We start from the raw sequence: 19,043 nt of genomic DNA on the forward strand, positions 1-19,043 counted from the left end.
CACTTATGATAAGCTAGATGCTGATAAATCTGTGGAACAGATAGCACAAACACATGAGTTTTGAAGGCATTTGGGTGAAGATATGAAATTCAGTCCAAATGGATAACTTACTGCCATAAACAGTTACTTTGCCTGAAAAATAATAAGCCACAGGGGCAGGCATTTGGCACAGTGGTTAAGACGCTACTTGGGATACCTGCATCCTATGCTGAAGTGCCCAGGTTTGAGTCCTGCTCCTCCTTCAATTACAGCTTTTAGAAGTCAGTTACAGAAACAGGAATAGAGAGAGAGAGAGAGAGAGAGAGAGAGAGAGAGAAAGAGAGAAAGACAGACAGACAGGGCTAGGGGGGAGACAGAAAGAGAAATATCTTCCATCTGCTGGTTCATTTCCCAGATGGCCACCATGGCCAGGGCTGGGCCAAGCTGAAGCAGGAAGCAGGAGCTTCTTCCAGGTCTCCTACATGGTGCAAGGGCCCAAGCACTTGGGCCATCCTCCACTGCCTTTCCCACGCTATTAGCAAGGAGCTGTAATGAAAGTGGAGCAGCCAGGACATGAACGAGTACCCACATGAGATACCAATATTGTAGATGATGGCTTTACCTGCTATGCCACAATGCAAGCCTGGCAAATTTTAAATAACAGAATTTTAGATTCTAAATAATTTTAGGAATTTAATCAATCTATATGAAGAGAATGGATTAGGCTCAACTAAAATACTCAAGGAATATGGAAATCTCAAAGGTAAGTCTTCATCTATAGTAAATATTTTTTCTTGTTAAAATTCTTAGCAAATAAAGGCTGTTATCAAAATGTCTAGGCCAAATAAATAAGTATCTGTGAATTACAGCTCTACCTGTTTCATAAAAAAATCCTAAAAAATAATACTAATAAGAAACATGAACTATATAACACATTGAGAGTTTAGACTGTGTCAAAAATTGTTCTAAGCCATTTGTGTACATTATCTCATATATTTCTCATTTAAATCCTCGGAGTGAAGTCCTACTATAATCCCCAAATTATGAATGAGAAAACTGAGGCACAGAATAAGTAACTCAGTCCGGTAATGTAAGTACAAAGGGAAAGATCTGGGATTTGAACTCTAAAATCTGAACTCCTGAGTTCATGTTCTTCACTACTATATAACAATGTGCCTGCAAGTGTTACTCTATCACATATAAAATTATAATAAAAATTGGAAAGTAATTTAATTTGTAACCACAAAGCTATTAAAAATATATCTTTCTAAGTAATAAAAATAAATCTGCGTGTAAGAAGCTACAAACATACAGATGAGCAATAAATCTGGCTCTGTCTGCTGTGAAAAGTACTGAAATGGCCAGCACCAAATTGTTTTCTCTGCCAGTCTCTTCCTTGACAAACAGTATTAAATCACAACCCTCAGAGAAAATAAGGGCAGGGATTTGTGACTGAGAACCTAACCTCTTATTTCTAGTTGTCATCCTGAGTGGAAAAACAGCTCCTGATAAATTTATTAATGACAGTGTAACTTTCAAATTTCCTTTGATTTCTGGCTTTTTTTATTCTAACCTCCCTACCCTATGCAATCAGTTGCCAAGCCTGTCAATTCTTCCTTCAAAATGTCAATTACATACACCACCCTTTCCATTGTTACTGCCATTATTCTAAATCAGATCTTACTACCTATCACCTACTGTCTTACTGATAGGAGAAATATTTCACATCCTGATGCAATACAAATATACATGTACTGTGTTTACAACCTACACCAAACCTCTCTGCAAGACCTCTTCCTAAGAGCAATTTACCCCAGTATTGTCAAAAGCATGGTTTCATCTCTCATTGTAGTCATTTCTTAAGTAATTGGTGGGTCACAATCTGCAGTGTGTTTAACCACAAACGATATCTTATTGCCTCTAAGCTCTCCTGGCTTTTTAAAATAAATGCTCACTCCTAATTATGTCTATCTTCTACCCAGTCTTCTTTATGGACTCCTTTTATAATCTGAGGAAGAAAGTTCAAATTTGTCAGCCCAATGTTTAGGGTTCTACCAACCTGGCTCTGGCATAGATACACCTATAAATATTACCTCAACAACTAGACAGACTAACAATCCTGAACACAATTTACTTTCCTGATTGTTTTTTTCTAGAGTCCTTTTCCTCCCTAGTCCCCAGATATGCCCATGAAAATCCTACCCTACTCATTTATCCAGTATATATGTTGTGAGCTGTTACATGCTGTAGACACAGACTGGGACAGGTGATCCACACAAGACTTACAATATGGCACTGTAAATGTGAAAATCCTGAAAAATGTGAAAACAACTACAAAAGGGAAACAGAGTAATGGATACAGAATAGAGAGAGGTTGGCTATTTAAGGGGTAAGGCCAAGGTCCCAGAGAAAGTCACTTGTTTCATGTAAATACCGGGGATTACAAAGAGATGCCAAAGTGAGGATAAAGTGCTCTCAGGTAGGGAAATCGCACGTCACAGGTCCTGAGGAGAGAAAGAGTTATAGGGAAACTTGGAAGATGTGGAAGACCAGACTGGTTGTAGCGGAGAATCTAAGACAGTGCAGCCCATTAGATGGGGTAAAGGGACTGGCAGACTGTGGATGGCACAAAATCCTAGATCAGAGTACCCACCGTGCCTGCTAAGTTGCAGGTAACTCGGTAGTGTTCTTGCCATCTAGGAGCTTACCTTCTTCTTTTGAGCTGGACAGGTAAACCTGTAGTGGGGAAAGAGCCAACCTAGATATAGGCACAAACAGTTCACATTGGGAAAAGCTACCGAAAAGAAATAATGTTGGAGCAGAGACTTGAAAACTGAATGTGAGTTCCCCTAAGCTGACAAAGGTTTATAAGGCAAAGGACCAGGATGCACAGAGTTATAGGGATGTGAAAAAAAAATCACAGCTTTTCGTTCAAGTTGTCCATGAGAGCACAGAGGAGAATGTTTTTCATCCTCCTCTGAATTTAGGTCCCCTGTACCACAAAGGAGTTAGTCTAGATGATGATGAAGTACTTGAAAAAAGAGATTTCACCTTTTTTTGGTTTTTTAAAGAAATGACTAACAGAAGTTTTGTAGTGCTTTGTTTATAGAAGGCCACTCAATATCAGTAAATACAGAGTTGTGGAATAGATAAATTAACAACTATTTGTTAAACTCAAATTAGTTCTGGGGTGGTCATTTGGCCTAGTAGTTAAGACCCCAGCTAAGATAGATGCTGGTATCCCCTGGGTTCAATACCTAGTTCTGGCTCCTGACTACAGCTTCCTTCTAACGCAGACCCTGGGAGGCAGCAGTGATTCCTAACCCACCCGGGAAACCTGGATCGTGTTTCTGGTTCCTAGGTCCAGTCCCAGCCCAGTCCCAGCTACTGCAACATTTAGGAAGTGGGAGTTCAATCTCTGTCTCATCTCTGTTTCTTTCTCCCCCTCCGCCCCCAGCTCTTGAATAAAAAAAGAATTAGTTCTGCTAACTTACACATGGAAGGAATAAAAGAGAAACTACACATTAATATACTTTTCAGGAGCAGGTTAGGAGATTATCAAAGAAAGAGAAGATGATTACTGAAATCCCTGTGACTCCACAAGTTCAAATAGCCAGGGATGGGATCCCAATCAAGGTGTGTAAGGCACCAAAAAATGGGTGAGAATGACACACCACATAGATCACTCTTCATTAGAAATGAATGACTAAAATGTTTTCATTTTTTTAAAAAAACAGCCTACCTGTAAATATGAAGAAATCAAGAGTCTGTCATAGCTGAAATAATGTCAGGCAGAGAACAGAGAATTTAATAGTTTATTTCTGTTCCTCCTTCCCCTCTCTAAGCCATGAGTTTTAAGAAATCATTTAAATTAATTTCAAAATATTCTTGCAGACATCACTAAACTCTGTCCATACCAATGAATTCCAATGACATCACTGTTTCCATGGTAACTAATGCACTTCCAAAGGGGAAAAAATGAAAAGCAAGACTAACAACCAGGAATAAAGTGGTATAAACAAAGCGTAACATCTCCTTTGCACTTAAGGCATGCTCTCTAATTCAAATGCTTTACTATTACTTAGACTCTGAGACTCTTAAGGGCTTGAGGGATCCCAGAAGTCATCAAATCCATCACTCACAGCTCTGTCTTCCTTTACAATGCAGTTGCACCATGGTAGTCCATCAGCTTCCACAGCTCATTCTAGAAAGTTCTCACACTCACTTACAAACATAACTAAATATGTTGTTCTATGGTTTAAGAGATGATTAAGACATTGTCCCTCTTTTTAAAATTTTTGCAGTTTTAGAAGACAAATATTTAAAACTAGGAGTGAGAAAAGAAGATACAAATAAGATACATGAAGATGTTCAAAAAGCCAAGGAAGAAACTCGTCATTGTGACTTGGAGAGATTACACAGATCCTGTGACTTTTATGTCCGTTCACTCCCCTCCATCCCACACATCCATGACCACATCCTGGACCTCGTCATGACCCCAAACTGCTCCAGTCCCACAAAATTAAATTCCAGAATTAACTTTCTGATCCTACTTTTCACTCCCTAATTTCTAAATTAGCCCTAAGAGCCTTATGCGGTCCATCATCCTTCACTTGGAATACGTCCTCACAATATTCCCCTTGCCCAAATCCTCAGCCGTTATCCTGCAGTGGCAACAAGCAACAGCGCAACCTGGATGCACTGACTACCCTTCCGCCCCTTGGTGTGTGCCAGAGGATTATCGGCCCCACCCTCTGCCTTGGAGTCTAGAGGAAAATCCGTCAGACAGTATGAGACTGTTCGCCTTCTTGTGTACAAGGCAGTCAGCATAAAAGGCTGCAAGGCAAGTGAAAATAAATAACATAAGAACCGAAAGGTAAAAGTGCTGAAATTATTTAATATCCAAAGAGCAAAATCCACATAGGACTTGCCCCAGAGCCACAGTTTCCACAAATGACAGTATGAATTGAAATGACCTGTGGGTATACAACATGATAACTCATGGAGGAAAACACAGAAAAAAAGTTCTGGCTCCTGCACTTTTTAAAACTTTTTGAGTGAGGTACATAGATATCTGCCTCGTCTTCTTACAGAATGAGAAGTTACACAGTCACGGGCACACAGAACGGATACTATCCTGACCTTCAGCAGTCTTAACACATTGGCCCTGTCAACTAACTTCTGCCAGAAGAGAAGGATCACAGATGAGTTTTTAACTCGGTGTCATAAGTTTTGGTGGAGAGCCCGCCCTCTAACTTTTTGCTGATTTATGTTTTAAAATCCCATATAACAACTACCCTTATTGAGTTATCTGGGTAGACAGCACTTGCTCAAACCAGGTGCTTCCAAGAGACAGTTTAATTATCGTTTAAGTTTCTCCAGGCTAAAATTCACAGCGCAGAACACCAGCTCCAAACTACTTGCTGACCACAATGTCACATCTGCTGATGTAAACACCTTCAGGTCACCAGGAAGGTGGGCATACAGGTGAGATGCTCACGGGGGTCCTCAGTTTTCCAACCCATTGTGCACGCTTATCAATGCACACAGTGCTGTGTGCACTAAACGGCGTGGAGGGGAGATACAAGTCTAGGAAACCACCTCAGCCCTACTAAGTATACTGCTTTACACGCTTCAGAAGCTCTCCTGAGAGTCGGCTCCAACACATTACTGGGCTTCATCCTGTGTCCTGTCTCATTAAAGAATTTGATAAAGGTTGTGTGCTCTTTCATTATCAAAGCAAGCATATACCTGAGCATGCAATTTGGGGTGGGGGAAAATGAGGGGGCAAGAGTCAGGAGACACTTGAAGCTAATCCACAGACTAAAGTTTAGAAAGCTCTGATCTATGAGCCCTCAAATCTATCCTTGAGATAAGCAAGGCCACTAAAGAGTCACATGGACAAGAACAGCATGCTGGCCTTGTTCTGTCTGTACTCGGGCACAATTTGACTTACTTTTGTTGAGGGAAACAGGAAGTAAGGGCCTTCGCTGTACTGAAAAGAACGTGGTGTGACTGTGTTCATTATACAGTTTCTTCTTTCTGAGAAACTAGGGAAGATACATCTCTCTGGTCTTGGTTCCCTTTGTCTTGAATACCCAGTTCTCTTTCCAGCTTTGTGGAAATGGACAGTTTTTAAAGCACACTGGTCCCTTCCCTTGGGCTGCTTATAGCATTTCTAGGCTATCCCTAGCATGTGTTTAAGTGGCCTAATGGCATGACTTCACTTCTGACTCTGCCTGATTTTAATTATTTGTTGTCTATTTTTATATTTTCAACTTGTATTTTGCCATATGGTGCAGAAAATACCTTCAAGAAGAAGTCAAGCTATAAATGAGTTAAATTATAAGAGACAGAAGAAAAAAAGTAATCTTTCTTCACCTACTTCCCTACAGATAATCTATTCAAGTCTATCTAACTCCCTAAAATGTTCTTATACTTTTAGGTTTCTTTGGCTTTTTTTTTTCCTGAGGGGAAAGGGACTTGGTGGTGACGGCTGTGTTTGAGAATGGCAGCACTTCTTCAGAAAACTCATACCACCCTAAAGAATGTTCTGAAATTCTTCTTGATTAATATAACAGACATGTTTGTGCCAAAAGTGTTTTAATTTCTGTATTTAAGACACAGAGAGAGCTCCTATTGACTGCTTCCCTCCTCAGATACTAACAGCTTAGCCTTGAACTGGGAACCCAGTCTAGGCCTCCCACGTGGGTGGGAGGAGCACAACTACTTGAGCCATCAAATCCTGCCTTCCCTGGGACGCCAATGGCAGGAAGTAGGAATCAGGGGCTGGAGCTGGGAAGTGAACCCCGGCACTCTGATGTGGATGCAGGCATCTTAACTGGTGAACTACAAGGGCCGGCGCGCCGCAGCTCAATAGGCTAACCCTCCGCCTGCGGTGCCGGCACACCAGGTTCTGGTCCTGGTCGGGGCACCGGATTCTGTCCCAGTTGCTCCTCTTCCAGTCCAGCTTTCTGCTGTGGCCCGGGAGTGCAGTGGAGGATGGCCCAAGTGCTTGGGCCCTGCACCTGCATGGGAGACCAGGAGAAGCACCTGGCTCCTGGCTATGGATCAGCATGGTGCGCCGACCGCAGCGGCCGTTGCGGGGTGAACCAATGGAAAAGGAAGACCTTTCTCTCTGTCTCTCTCTCTATCTAACTCTGCCTGTCAAAAAAAAAAAAAAAAAAAAAAAAAAAAAAAAAAAAAAGAACTACAAATCTTGTAAAGATTTCTGCACACAACTAAATTAAGACTCAGGTCACACTTTCCTGTGACTTTGTTTTCCAGTTAGAAGAGTTTCATACTTTTCAACAGTAAAGCTAGAAATGCTTACAGGCACGTGAACTTTTCGAAACATCTCAGCACCCTTGTGTGCATCCATCAGCGCAATATCCTGGGGTGTGGAGACAATCACAGCACCTGCCAAAAGACAAATAAAACAGGATAATTGCCAACATTATACTGCTTACATGTCAGATAGTCCACTACATTAAACATTTAGGTAATCTTTATAAAACCGTACAAGAGGCCGGCACCACGGGTTCTAGTCCTGGTCGGGGTGCCGGATTCTGTCCCGGTTGCCCCTCTTCCAGTCCAGCTCTCTGCTGTGGCCCGGGAGTGCAGTGGAGGATGGCCCAAGTGCTTGGGCCCTGCACCCCATGGGAGACCAGGAGGAAGCACCTGGCTCCTAGCTTCGGATCAGTGCAGGGCGCAAGCCGCAGCACACTGGCCGCAGCGGCCATTGGAGGGTGAACCAATGGAAAAGGAAGACCTTTCTCTCTGTCTCTCTCTCTCACTGTCCACTCTGCCTGTCAAAAAAAAAAAAAAAAAAAAGAACAAGAAAGATGAGGAAATGTCTATTTTACTGTTGTCTACCTCTGACTCCTCACTTCTAAAAACTCAGCTAAGGGGCCAGCGCTGTGGTGCAGCAGGTTAAAGCCCTGGCCTGAAGCACCGGAATCCCATGTGGGTGACGGTTCTAGTCCCAGCTGCTCCTCTTCGGATCCAGCGCTCTGCTATGGCCTGGGAAAGCAGTAACGGATGGCCCAAGTCCTTGGGCCCCTGCTCCCATGTGAGAGACCCAGAAGAAACTCCTGGCTCCTGGCTTCAGATCGTCGCAGCTGCAGGCATTGTGGCCATCCGTGGAGTGAACCAGCAGATGGAAGACCTCTCTGTTGGTACCTCTCTCTGTAACTCTTTCAAATAAAATTAAACACATCTTTTAAAAAAATTAAAATTCAGCTAACTGATCAGTGATTCAGGAAAACAGCTGATATATATCATTGGGCCCTTCTTGGCACGTGTACAAGGTGTTAGTTAGAGAGACATATAAGGCAAAGGCTTACTTCCAGTAAGTTAATAGTTTACTTCAGAGGCTAAAAATCAAGGATCCTAACAGGAAGTATTAATCATTGTAAGAGAAGTATGAATAGGGTATTACATTTTTGAGGTAGAAACAGAAAGGAAAGCTAACCAACTTCAGTTTGGGAGAAAGGACATTGAAGTATGAGAAGAGAGGGGCAAAGCAAGAGGTAAGTAGAAGCGACAGGAGAAAAGTTTTCAGAAAAAGGTGATTCCTAAGCTGAGACCTGGGAGTCATTTGCCACACAGTGACACTTCAGCCAATGACAGCATAGACAGTGATGGCCCTGTAGGGAGAGACACCTGCTCACAAAAAGCCTCAGGCAGGTCCTGCAGGAGGTGTCCAGAGAAGGTATTCCTTCAGCCAGATGTTTACACCCCAAATGGCCAGGGCTGGGCCATGAACCCAGAACTCAATCCAGGTTTCCCAAATGGGTGAAAGGCACCCAAGTACTTGAGTCAAAATCTGCTGCCTCCAAGGTTATGCATTAGCAGGAAGCTGGAGTCAGAAGTGGAGCCAGGACTCAAACCTAGCCACTCCTGATAAGGGATGCAGGCATCACAAGCTTATCTTAACTACTGCATCAACCGCTGGTCCCCAGTGTGTGTTTTAAAGTAAGTATTACAAAACAATCAAAAAGTTTAAAAGTAAAAAATGTTACTAGTAAGCTAACGTTAATTTATTATTCAAGAGAGAAAAAGAAATTGCTTATATGTTTAGTGTAGCCCAAGTGTACAATGTGTACACAGTCTACGGTAGTGGACAGAAACGTCCTTGGCATTCACACACCACTCACTGACTCAACCAGAGCAACTCCAAGTCTTGTAAGCTGTACTCATGGTAAGTGCTTTATACAGATATGCCACTTTTTATCTTTTACACCATATTTTTACTGTGCCTTTTCTACATTTAGGTATGTTTAAACTCACAAATACTTCCATTTGTGTTAGAATGCCCCACAGTACCAAGTCCAGTAACATGCTGTAAAGCTTGGTAGCTCAGGAACAATATACTGTATCGGAGAGCTGAGGTATGTAGTAGCCTACACCACCTGAGTTTAGATACGCACGTGCTCTGATGTTCACACAGCAATGAAAGCACCTAATGATCCATTTCACAGAATTTATCCCCTTGTTAAGCAACACACGACTGCACTCGTAAACACAGACTCTAGAGGACAGCTGGGTGGGGGTAACCTTGGGAATGATGGTGGCCTGAACTAATGCAGCACTGCAGAGGATGGAGACGGAGCCTTTCCTGGATCTCCACTATTACCCTACAGAACCAGACAGCACAAGGGACGGTGTTTTGAGGGAAAGTGTACTACAATTTTTCCTTAAGTGGAAACAATGAAGGCCCGGTTATGATTGGCAGTTTGTGAATTTCTTAAATTTCCTCTAGACAACAATCTGAAAAATAATTAACAGAAACATATTATAGGTCACAAGGCTGCTCATCACCTTATAACCAAACACACAAAGAGCTCCAAACCATTCCACTGGTACCAAATAGCAGTCTCTGTCATGGCTGATGAAAACAAGGCAGAATTAAATAACTAATGAGACCAAGTTAAGTCAACCTGATACTACAGAATAATGACTGAAGAGAGATTTTGAGTAAGTCAGAATACAGGAAAGTGATGAGAGAACCAAGTTATCCCAACGCACATGGCAACAGAGCCACTGCAAACTCAAAACACCTGTGCAACGGTCATCAGCCACAAATGCACTCGCTATCAGTATGAGCATTTCAGCAAAAACTTCATCTTTCAAATTAATGTCATTAATTTTGACTTTATTTGTTTTCCTTGCACTTAATATTGTTGTTTTTTAAAATGTTTATTTTCATGTACTTGAAAAGGCAGAGTAAAGAGAGACAGAGATCTTCCATCAGCTGATTCAGTCCCCAAATGCTCACATCAGCCGAGGTCTCCCGCTGCGGTGGTAAGTGTCCATTCCAAGCACTTACGCCATAATTTGCTGCCTCCCAGAACACATTAGCAGGAAGCTGCACTGGAAGCATAGAAGCTGGAACTCAAATCAGCACTCTCAAGTGGGATGCAGGCATCCCAAGTGGCAGCTCAACCTGTTGTGCCCACAATGCCTGCTCTGTTTGTATTTTTTGTTTTTTAAGATTTATCTATCTGAAAGGCAGAGTTATAGTGAGTGAGGGAGAATGAGGGAGAGACAGATCTTACATCCAGTTTCACTTCCCAAACGGCTACAGCCAGAAGCTTAGAATTCCCTCCATATCCCCCATGTAGGTGGCAAGGATCCAAGTACTTGGGCAACCCTCTGCTGCTTTCCCAGGTGCATTAGCAGGCAGCTGGACTGGAAGTAGAGCAGCTAGGATGGGAGCTGGTGCTGTTATGGAATGCTGGCATCCCAGATGGTAGCTTAACCTGCTATGCCACAATGCCAGATCCCTAGATATTTTTACCAATTATATACGAGTTATAACCTTAAGAGACACATGGTCACATTTAGTTAAATATCCTGTTAATTAAAATAAGTCAATATAGAGTATAGGGGCAGATTATTTTTCCAAGACAGGGTGTTTATTCATAGCTCAAGTTTGAGATATACTGGCTTTAGAATACAAACAGATCAAATTTCAAGTTTCAAATTTTGATTCTATAGCTGACTACCTGTGTGACTAGGTGGTTTCACCTGAGTTTCAGTGTTTTCACCTATCAAGTGGAACAGTAATACTTAAGTCATTGAGTTACAATAATTCAATGAACTACTATACAGAGATGCCTGATACAACGTCTAACATCCAATAAGTGACACTGGTGCTTTTTTTTTAATAAAATTACCATCACTCTTATGTTTACTACTGTTATTAATACAAAGCCTTACAAGTTATTAGGAAGGTCACTTTCCTAACTGCCATCAAGCCACTCATCTTACTTTTGTTTTTTATAAATGAATCTCTCTGTGTTTATATAATTGTTTTGCAAAGATCTGAAAGAGTTAGAGAGAGAGAAGAGAAAAAGGAGAGGGAAAGATCCTCAATCTGCTGGTTGAACTCCTCAAGTGGCCACAATGGCCAGGACTGGGCCAGGCAGAAGACAGGAGACATGAGTTTCAACCAGGTCTCCCTCACGGGTGTTAGGGGCCCAAACATTTGGGCCATCTTCCACTGCTTTTCCCAGGCCATCAGCAGGGAGCTGGATAGGAAGTGCGGTAGCTGGGACTCGAACCAGTGCCCATAACATGCTGGAGTTGTAGGTGATGGCTTTATGCACTTCCCCACGAGGCTGTCATCTTACTTTTCAAATAGTTCCATGGGTCATTACATTCTTCAATATTTTTTTATTCTGCACAAGAAGCCAAAAATTAGTTAACATTTCTCTTTCTCCTTGATTGAAGACTGATGGAAGTCACATCTCTGAAAAAATTATACTCTACACATCCAATGTATTTCCACAATTTGCTACCTTGTAGATTGTGTTACTAATCTGTTTCACTGTTTTTTCATACCCAGACATTTAGAAGAAATGGAACTCCAGCTCTGACCCCATCTATTTGTGAGACTAACCTTGGGAAGTAACTCAGGATCACTCTGGTTCTGTTTCCTTTACTTTAAAACCAGTGCATGCACTGCATGGTCTCCCAGGCCTCATCTGTCTCTATGATTGTATGACTAAGCATTGCCTCTTAACTAAGGTTTCCAAAACCACTCCTGCTCAACCTGACTGCTCCAGTATCCTTATTTAAGGAAATACAAAATTCCAGCTCCTCCAAGAAGCATTGGCCCTTAATCTCAGAGCCATTCTTGTCACACATAAACAGGGAATCTCCATGACTAGTTCCTACAAATCCTCTCCTTAACTACGGACTAGTACGTAGGGGGTTCTCTACTGTACTGGCTCTAAACAGTATTCTTAGCTTTCATATGGTGTAAATATGTTTCTGTTTTTAAATATTATTTGTATACTTTGTGTAACACTGCTTCAAGGGCAATACTTTTTTCCCTTCTTTTTATCAAACAAAACTATCTTGCATGAAATAATCACTTAAAGGATCAGTGATTTTAACAATCTGCTAGATTTTCAGAATCAGCTATCTTCAATTACTACAGCACAAATTTTTACTTGGTAACTCTTCGAACTGGTCTGGAGCTCAGGATTCTGGTTTTGCTGACTGTTATATACTGTATAACCCTGTATAACTCATTAAATATCAATACATCTCAATTAATTCCTCTATAAAAAGCATCTATTTCTGCTGGCTCTATTTACCTTGAAGAGCTGCTCCATTAAAAAGAAAAAAAGGGACAAATGTTACAAAAATGTTCAGTAACATTATTTTGCTCATTATTTTAAGATCCTAAAGAGAGGGATTCAAAGTGATTTGGTTTTCTCATACTTAACCCTAACACAGTATCACTAACAAACATCCATGCCAAAGAAGTTTCTATGTAGAGTACTACTGAACCATAAATTAGTAACAATTTTTTGACATGGACAATGATCATCTTTCATGTCCCATCAGATGCTCATAAAACATGTAAACATCCCACTGGAACTGCCAGCTATGTTTATAGAAGACATTTTGTTGTAAGATTTTTTTTCTACTAAATTGGATGTTCTTAATTAATGACTTAAATCCTTAATCTAATTCAATCAACATTTAGGATACTTTCCTGAAAACAAGTTTCCAGTCTTTCTTGAAGAATATAAAAACAAACTGGTGCACACATTAAATTATTGCTTCTTGTTGGTAAAAAATTGAGTACATTATAAAAATAATCATTTCAGATAGGCCAATAATTACCTTTAGAATTTGTGATAAGGAAACAAACCATAAACAACAAACAAAATCTCAAATAAAACTAAACCTTAATCTATGCATCATAATCCATATTTTTACATTTTAAAGGAACTGTATGGTCTCTAAAAACTGATATTATAAATCTTCTCATTATGGATCTTGGCTTCCTACCTGATAAATTTTCATTTTTTCACATAGCTCATGTAACATGAACCAAAATAAACTAGCCTAAAATTTTCTCCCTTTTTACCAATCTAATGATGTCACTTCAGTTCTGTGATAGCTTGCTAGAAAACTTGTGCTCCCTCTACTGACCGTAGGGAAATGTCAGCAGCAGTAAAAACAATGTTTAATAGTAAATATGCCTACCTCAAGAATTCCATTGAGAATTTTCTATCCATTTTCTAGAGTACATGTCTAAGTTCAAACAAATAATATTGTTTAAATGCTATTTTTCAACTTGTAGTCTCTTTTAAAGGCTTTTTTTTTTATCAATTGAGATTTACTATAAAAGGTTAATTATCTGGCAGATTCTGAAAAATGTGTAAACATCTTCAAACTAATTATTTAGAGTATTGTCTTAATTGCTAATTCTCTTGACTATTAAAAGGAAAATATATTTATGCTACATAGCTGGATTTGGGTCAGAGTTCAGAGTAGTTAAACATTTAAAACTGATTACTCCAGATGTTAGTCTGATCATAATTATGCCAGTGTGGAACTACTCAACTATGCATTCTAGTCTCCAGGGCATAGATTGTATCTAATTCCCACGCTTGATTGAGAACTTCTGTGTTGAAACCCAATAAACACATATGACAAAATCTGCTCAGAATTATATGAAAGGAATAATTCTATAAATGAAAATTCTTGAGCACATCAATGCAAAATCAATTCAAACTTAAGAAAAAAATTGCAAATTTTTGTTTTGAGAGGCAGAGAAAAAAAAGAGAGCGAGAAAGAGAGCTCCTAACTACTGGTTCACTCCCCAAACACCCACAACGGCCAGGGTTGGACCAGACCACAGCCAGGAGCCAGGAACTCAATCTAGGTCTCCAATATGAGTGGCAGAAAGCTAACTACTTGAGCCATCACCACTGCTTCCTGTGGTCAGCTTTAGCAAGATGTTGGAGTCAGGAACTGAAGCCAGGTAGGTATTGAACCCAGGTGTTCTGATGTTGGATTCAGTCACCCTAACACATCTTAACCACTGAGCCAAGGCCAGTGCTTACCCTCAACTGCTATTTTTTTTTTTTGACAAGAAGAGTGGACAGTGAGAGAGAGACAGAGGAAGGTCTTCCTTTTCCGTTGGTTCACCCTCTAATGGCCGCTGCGGCAGGCGTGCTGCGGCCAGCGCACGGTGCCGATCCGAAGCCAGGCTCCAGGTGCTTCTCCTGGTCTCCCATGGGGTGCAGGGCCCAAGCACTTGGGCCATCCTCCACTGCACTCCTGGGCCATAGCAGAGAGCTGGCCTGGAAGAGGGGCAACCGGGACAGAACCGGTGCCCTGACCGGGACTAGAACCCAGTGTTCTGGCGCCGCAGGCGGAGGATTAGCCTAGTGAGCTGTGGCGCCAGCCTCAACTGCTATTCTTAATATTCACAGAGCTCTTAATATTTAGTGCTGCTGATTCTGCTTGATTTATTTAGAGATATAATTGTAGCAAAAGAAAACAACCAATTTCTGTGGCTTATCATAAAAAATGGCAGACATATTTACAATTTTTATTAAATATCAAGCAAACTGGTTTTGGTTATTTTTTTTAGCTCCAACCTGCCTTTCTTGTCTGTAACTCTCAAACTTTCTAAATTATAAAAATTACTCAAGGAGTGTGCATTGATATTAGTATCAGCTTAATAATACATGATTTAAACGGTAATTTCACTGCAAATGTATTCACAGACTGTTTCAATAGGAAATATAAATAATTCTTGAATGAGTCACTGTTTTGGATTCTATCCTCCCTTCCAAAAGAGTTGAGAATTTATTATGATCACAATAGGGGGTATATTTTTTTTTTTGACTGGCAGAGTTAGACAGTGAGACAGACAGAGAGAAAGGTCTTCTTTCCATTGGTTCACCCCCAAATGGCCACTATGGGCGACGCTATGCTGATCCGAAGCCAGGAGCCAGGTGTTTCCTCCTGGTCTCCCATGCGGGTGCAGGGCCCAAGCACTTGGGCCATCCTCCACTGCCTTCCTGGGCCACAGCAGAGGGCTGGACTAGAAGAGGAGCAACCGGGACAGAACCGGAGCCCCATCCGGGGCTAGAACCCGGGGTGCCGGTGCTGCAGGCGGAGGATTAGCCTAGTGAGCCGCGGTGCAGGCCCACAATAGGGGGTATATTTTTATCAAGTTAAAGATAAGTCATTATTTTGCTCACCTCAGAAATGAATTTTGTTATATAAAATTGTGCCAGTTGTTACTAAAAAGAATTATCAAATACAATAATCAGCAGAAGTCATAGTATTGAAAAGTTACTGTTGAGAGAGAGTGTAATTCTGAACTTTTTTTGTTTTTAAAGATTTATTTGAAAGTCAGAGTTTCAGAGAGAGAGAGAGAGAGAGAGCTCTTCCATCTGCTGGTTAAAGTCCCAGATGGCCACAATGGCAGGGGCTGGGCCAGGCCAAAGCTGGAAGTCAGGAGCTTCTTCCAGGTCTCCCATGTGGGTTGCAAGGGTCCAAGCACTTTAGTCATCTTCTGCTGCTTTCCCAGGCCATTAGCAGAGAGCTGGATGGGAAGTGGAGCAGCCAGTACAAAACCAGCACCCATATGGCATGCACACATTGCAGGCAGCCAACTATACCACAATGCTGGCCCCCAATTTGGAACTTTAGGATTCAAGTTCATCAAAAGAATCTGGATCCACATCCACTATTTATGGACAAAGACTGGCTCCATAATATAATGGAGTCAATAAGTAATGAGCTTTCAGTCACTTCACCTCAATGATGCTATACAGAGCTACCTTAGGTTTTCCAGGCCACACTCACTAGGGAAGCCCTGGGAGAGGTGAGGCCTCTACAGAGCTCTGTCATGTGTGCATGTTTCTCTCTCTCTCTCTCTCTCTCTCATCCCCTCCTTCCCATGTCTTCAGTAAAGATAAAATCCTCGCTTCTTCCCAGTCTTGAATCCATCCTTGTGCCTACAGGAAAACACCTTAGGGAGCCTTCTAGTTGTACATATGTCTCTACAGCTCAAAAAGCTCCTTTGCCCTTGTGTGCACATCTGGTCATACTGAATTCTTAGATTTACTATTTTTCATTTCAGATTTTCTTAGATGCACATACATATAGCTCAGAACGCCAATGAGCAGCATGGGCCACCAGCAAAAGCAGTTTTAATAATGGAACACATTCCTTTTTGTCCATATTCTTTCTTTAAAGGAAACTCCAGACAGAAAAATCACTGCCCTCTGCTTACATTAACTTTATTTATTCAGGTATATTTCAGGAAAGAGAAGAACAGAGGCTAAGATTTTATATGGAAAAGATTTGGTCCATATCCAAATAGTGTCATACTTCAAATGTGAAGACATTCTTCAGAGTTATACTGTACTTCATATCCTAACCAAAATTTATAACATTTATGCACAAGTGCAAAAACAATTTGATTGTGGGATTTGTACTTCTTCTACATATAAATATTTTAATGGATTCAAAAGTAATTTTTAATATGGACCCAATTACACATTGGCTGTTATCCTATTCACTGAACTTCAAGATATTTAGAAAATTTAGCTGTCTGGTATATCATGGAAAGAAATACCCAGAAATTCTTAAATGACAAAACTGAATAAAATACCTCAGAAGCTTACTATCCAAACACAGGCTAGATGAATACCAGGTAGGAATTCAAGGAATTCAAATATCAGACGGACTGGTCTAGACAAGTGATTCTGAAGGCTGACTTCGTAATAATAATAAGGTGAAGCTTTTAAGATCCTGGGTCTTTTCATATCATGTTCAGAAGTGCTAATTATTATTATTATTATCATTAGTTTGAGTGGGAGAGAGAATATTCCCACTTACTGTTTTACTTCCCAATGCCCATAATGGCTAGAGCTGGGCTGGGCCAAAGCCAAGAGTCCAGGACCCAATCCAGGTCAGCCATTTGGGTGGCAGGGACTCGATTACTTGAGCTACCATTGTTGCATCTCTGGGTAGGCATTAGCAGGAAGCTAGAATGAGAAGCCAGAATCGGGTATGGAACAGAGCACGTCAAAATGTGATGTAGTGTCTTAAGCATTAGAAGAAATGCACCCCAGTTTGGAAGTTATTAATTATCAGGTTATTTCTTTGAATTACTAACTGATACAATATAACTTAACCTTGTTGAGTAGGCATAAGTTAAATAGCCAAAAAACACAAACACTGAAGAAGTATTTCTTCTTAAATTTGGATCAGAAATGTTGTTCACTAGCCATTGGAATTATATTTAATTTTTAAAATTTAGTTCCTAATCTTACAAGGACTGAACTTGCAGACTGAAATACCAGGAATGCTGTTAGTAAAATGGTGTAGTCTTATCTGAGGTGCCATCTCAAGCCTTGGACACTAGCTTGGGCTCTGGCCCAGTCACCGCCTGTACAATGGGTTCAGCCTCTCCAGGACCCTGCCTGGCTTACTATGAGTCAGGAGACCAAATGGCCCAACCATAAGCAGCAACTCCACCCCCACTCTAATGGGATTCGCTGCTTCCACTTCCTTACCTCGGCAAAGCTACAATAAGACCTGTTTTTCCACACAGTTCCCTTTTTTCCCTCTCTCTCCAGCCTGTCAGGTTTCCCCCTACCCAAAAATAAACCTTTCCTTTAACTCTGGTGTTGGGTGTATTTTGTGGTGGCCTTTCAAATGTCCTAAAAGATAAAACTCTGGAGTACAGTTTCTAGTTTTAACAGTTGGTCATGATTTGTATAACAAGACAAATTTATTTTGGAACGGAATTTTATAATTTGACAAATAAAATAATAACACTCTCCACAGCATGCAATTCTTGCCAAGGATCCATTCATTGTAACTCTGCCCAACACTTGTATGGGAAGACAGTGCACCTGGAAGAAGTCCAAAATTAACTGTCTCCTTTACCGTTTCATTCTGGAAACTGAAAACATGAATGAAGGTTTAGTATCCCTGAATACTAGAAAAAGCTATAACCTGTCTTCCTTTAAGGTGTAAGCATGTTTCTAGCTGTACAGTTTGAAGTCATTATGAATTGTAAAAATACAGAGGAAACATAGCACTGAAGTCCAAAGTAACCAAATACTTCTCCTTGGGTTTTCAAAAGTTTTTCAAAAGATTAATATTATGCCTTTAAGTAATTTTCTTACATATCTGAAAATAATTAAGAAAAAAAAAGTTATTTAAAAAATCCATCAGGGGCCGGCGCCATGGCGCAGTGGGTTAATGCCCTGGCCTGAAGCGCTGGCATCCCATATGGGCACGGGTTCGAGACCCAGCTGTTCCACTTCCGATCCAGCTCTCTGCTATGGCCTGGGAAAGCAGTAGAGGATGGCCCAAATATTTGGGCCCTTGCACTCGTAAGAGTTTACCTAAATGTAACTAAAGTTTTTGTTTTTTTTAAGTTTGAAAGAGAAAACACCAGATAATCAAGAAAATTATTTCAGATAATGGCCTACGATCATTCACTTTTTTTTTTTTTTTTTTTTTTTTTTTTGACAGATAGAGTCAGACAGTGAGAGAGAGAGACAAAGGTCTTCCTTCCGTTGATTCACCCCCTAAATGGCCGCTGCGGCCGGAGCTACGCTGATCCGAAGGCAGGAGCCAGGTGCTTGCTCCTGGTCTCCGACGCGGGTGCAGGACCGAAGCACCTGGGCCATCCTCCACTGCCCTCCCGGGCCACAGCAGAGAGCTGGACTGGAAGAGGAGCATCTGGGACTAGAACCTGGCGCCTATATGGGATGCCG

General features: G+C 41.1%; 1 protein-coding gene across 5 annotated transcripts in view; it reads right to left on the minus strand.

The window, feature by feature from the left end:
- NUBPL (NUBP iron-sulfur cluster assembly factor, mitochondrial) overlaps positions 1 to 19,043 on the minus strand; it is a 310,868-nt gene that overhangs the window by 26,172 nt on the left and 265,653 nt on the right. For all 5 annotated transcript variants that reach the window (XM_062205302.1, XM_062205303.1, XM_062205304.1 and 2 more), the window contains one exon: positions 7,313 to 7,398. In XM_062205302.1, coding sequence (XP_062061286.1) covers positions 7,313 to 7,398 — 86 coding nt within the window. The remainder of the gene's footprint in view (positions 1 to 7,312; positions 7,399 to 19,043) is intronic.

Source organism: Lepus europaeus, chromosome 11, assembly GCF_033115175.1.
Source record: "Lepus europaeus isolate LE1 chromosome 11, mLepTim1.pri, whole genome shotgun sequence".
Classification (NCBI taxonomy): domain Eukaryota; kingdom Metazoa; phylum Chordata; class Mammalia; order Lagomorpha; family Leporidae; genus Lepus; species Lepus europaeus.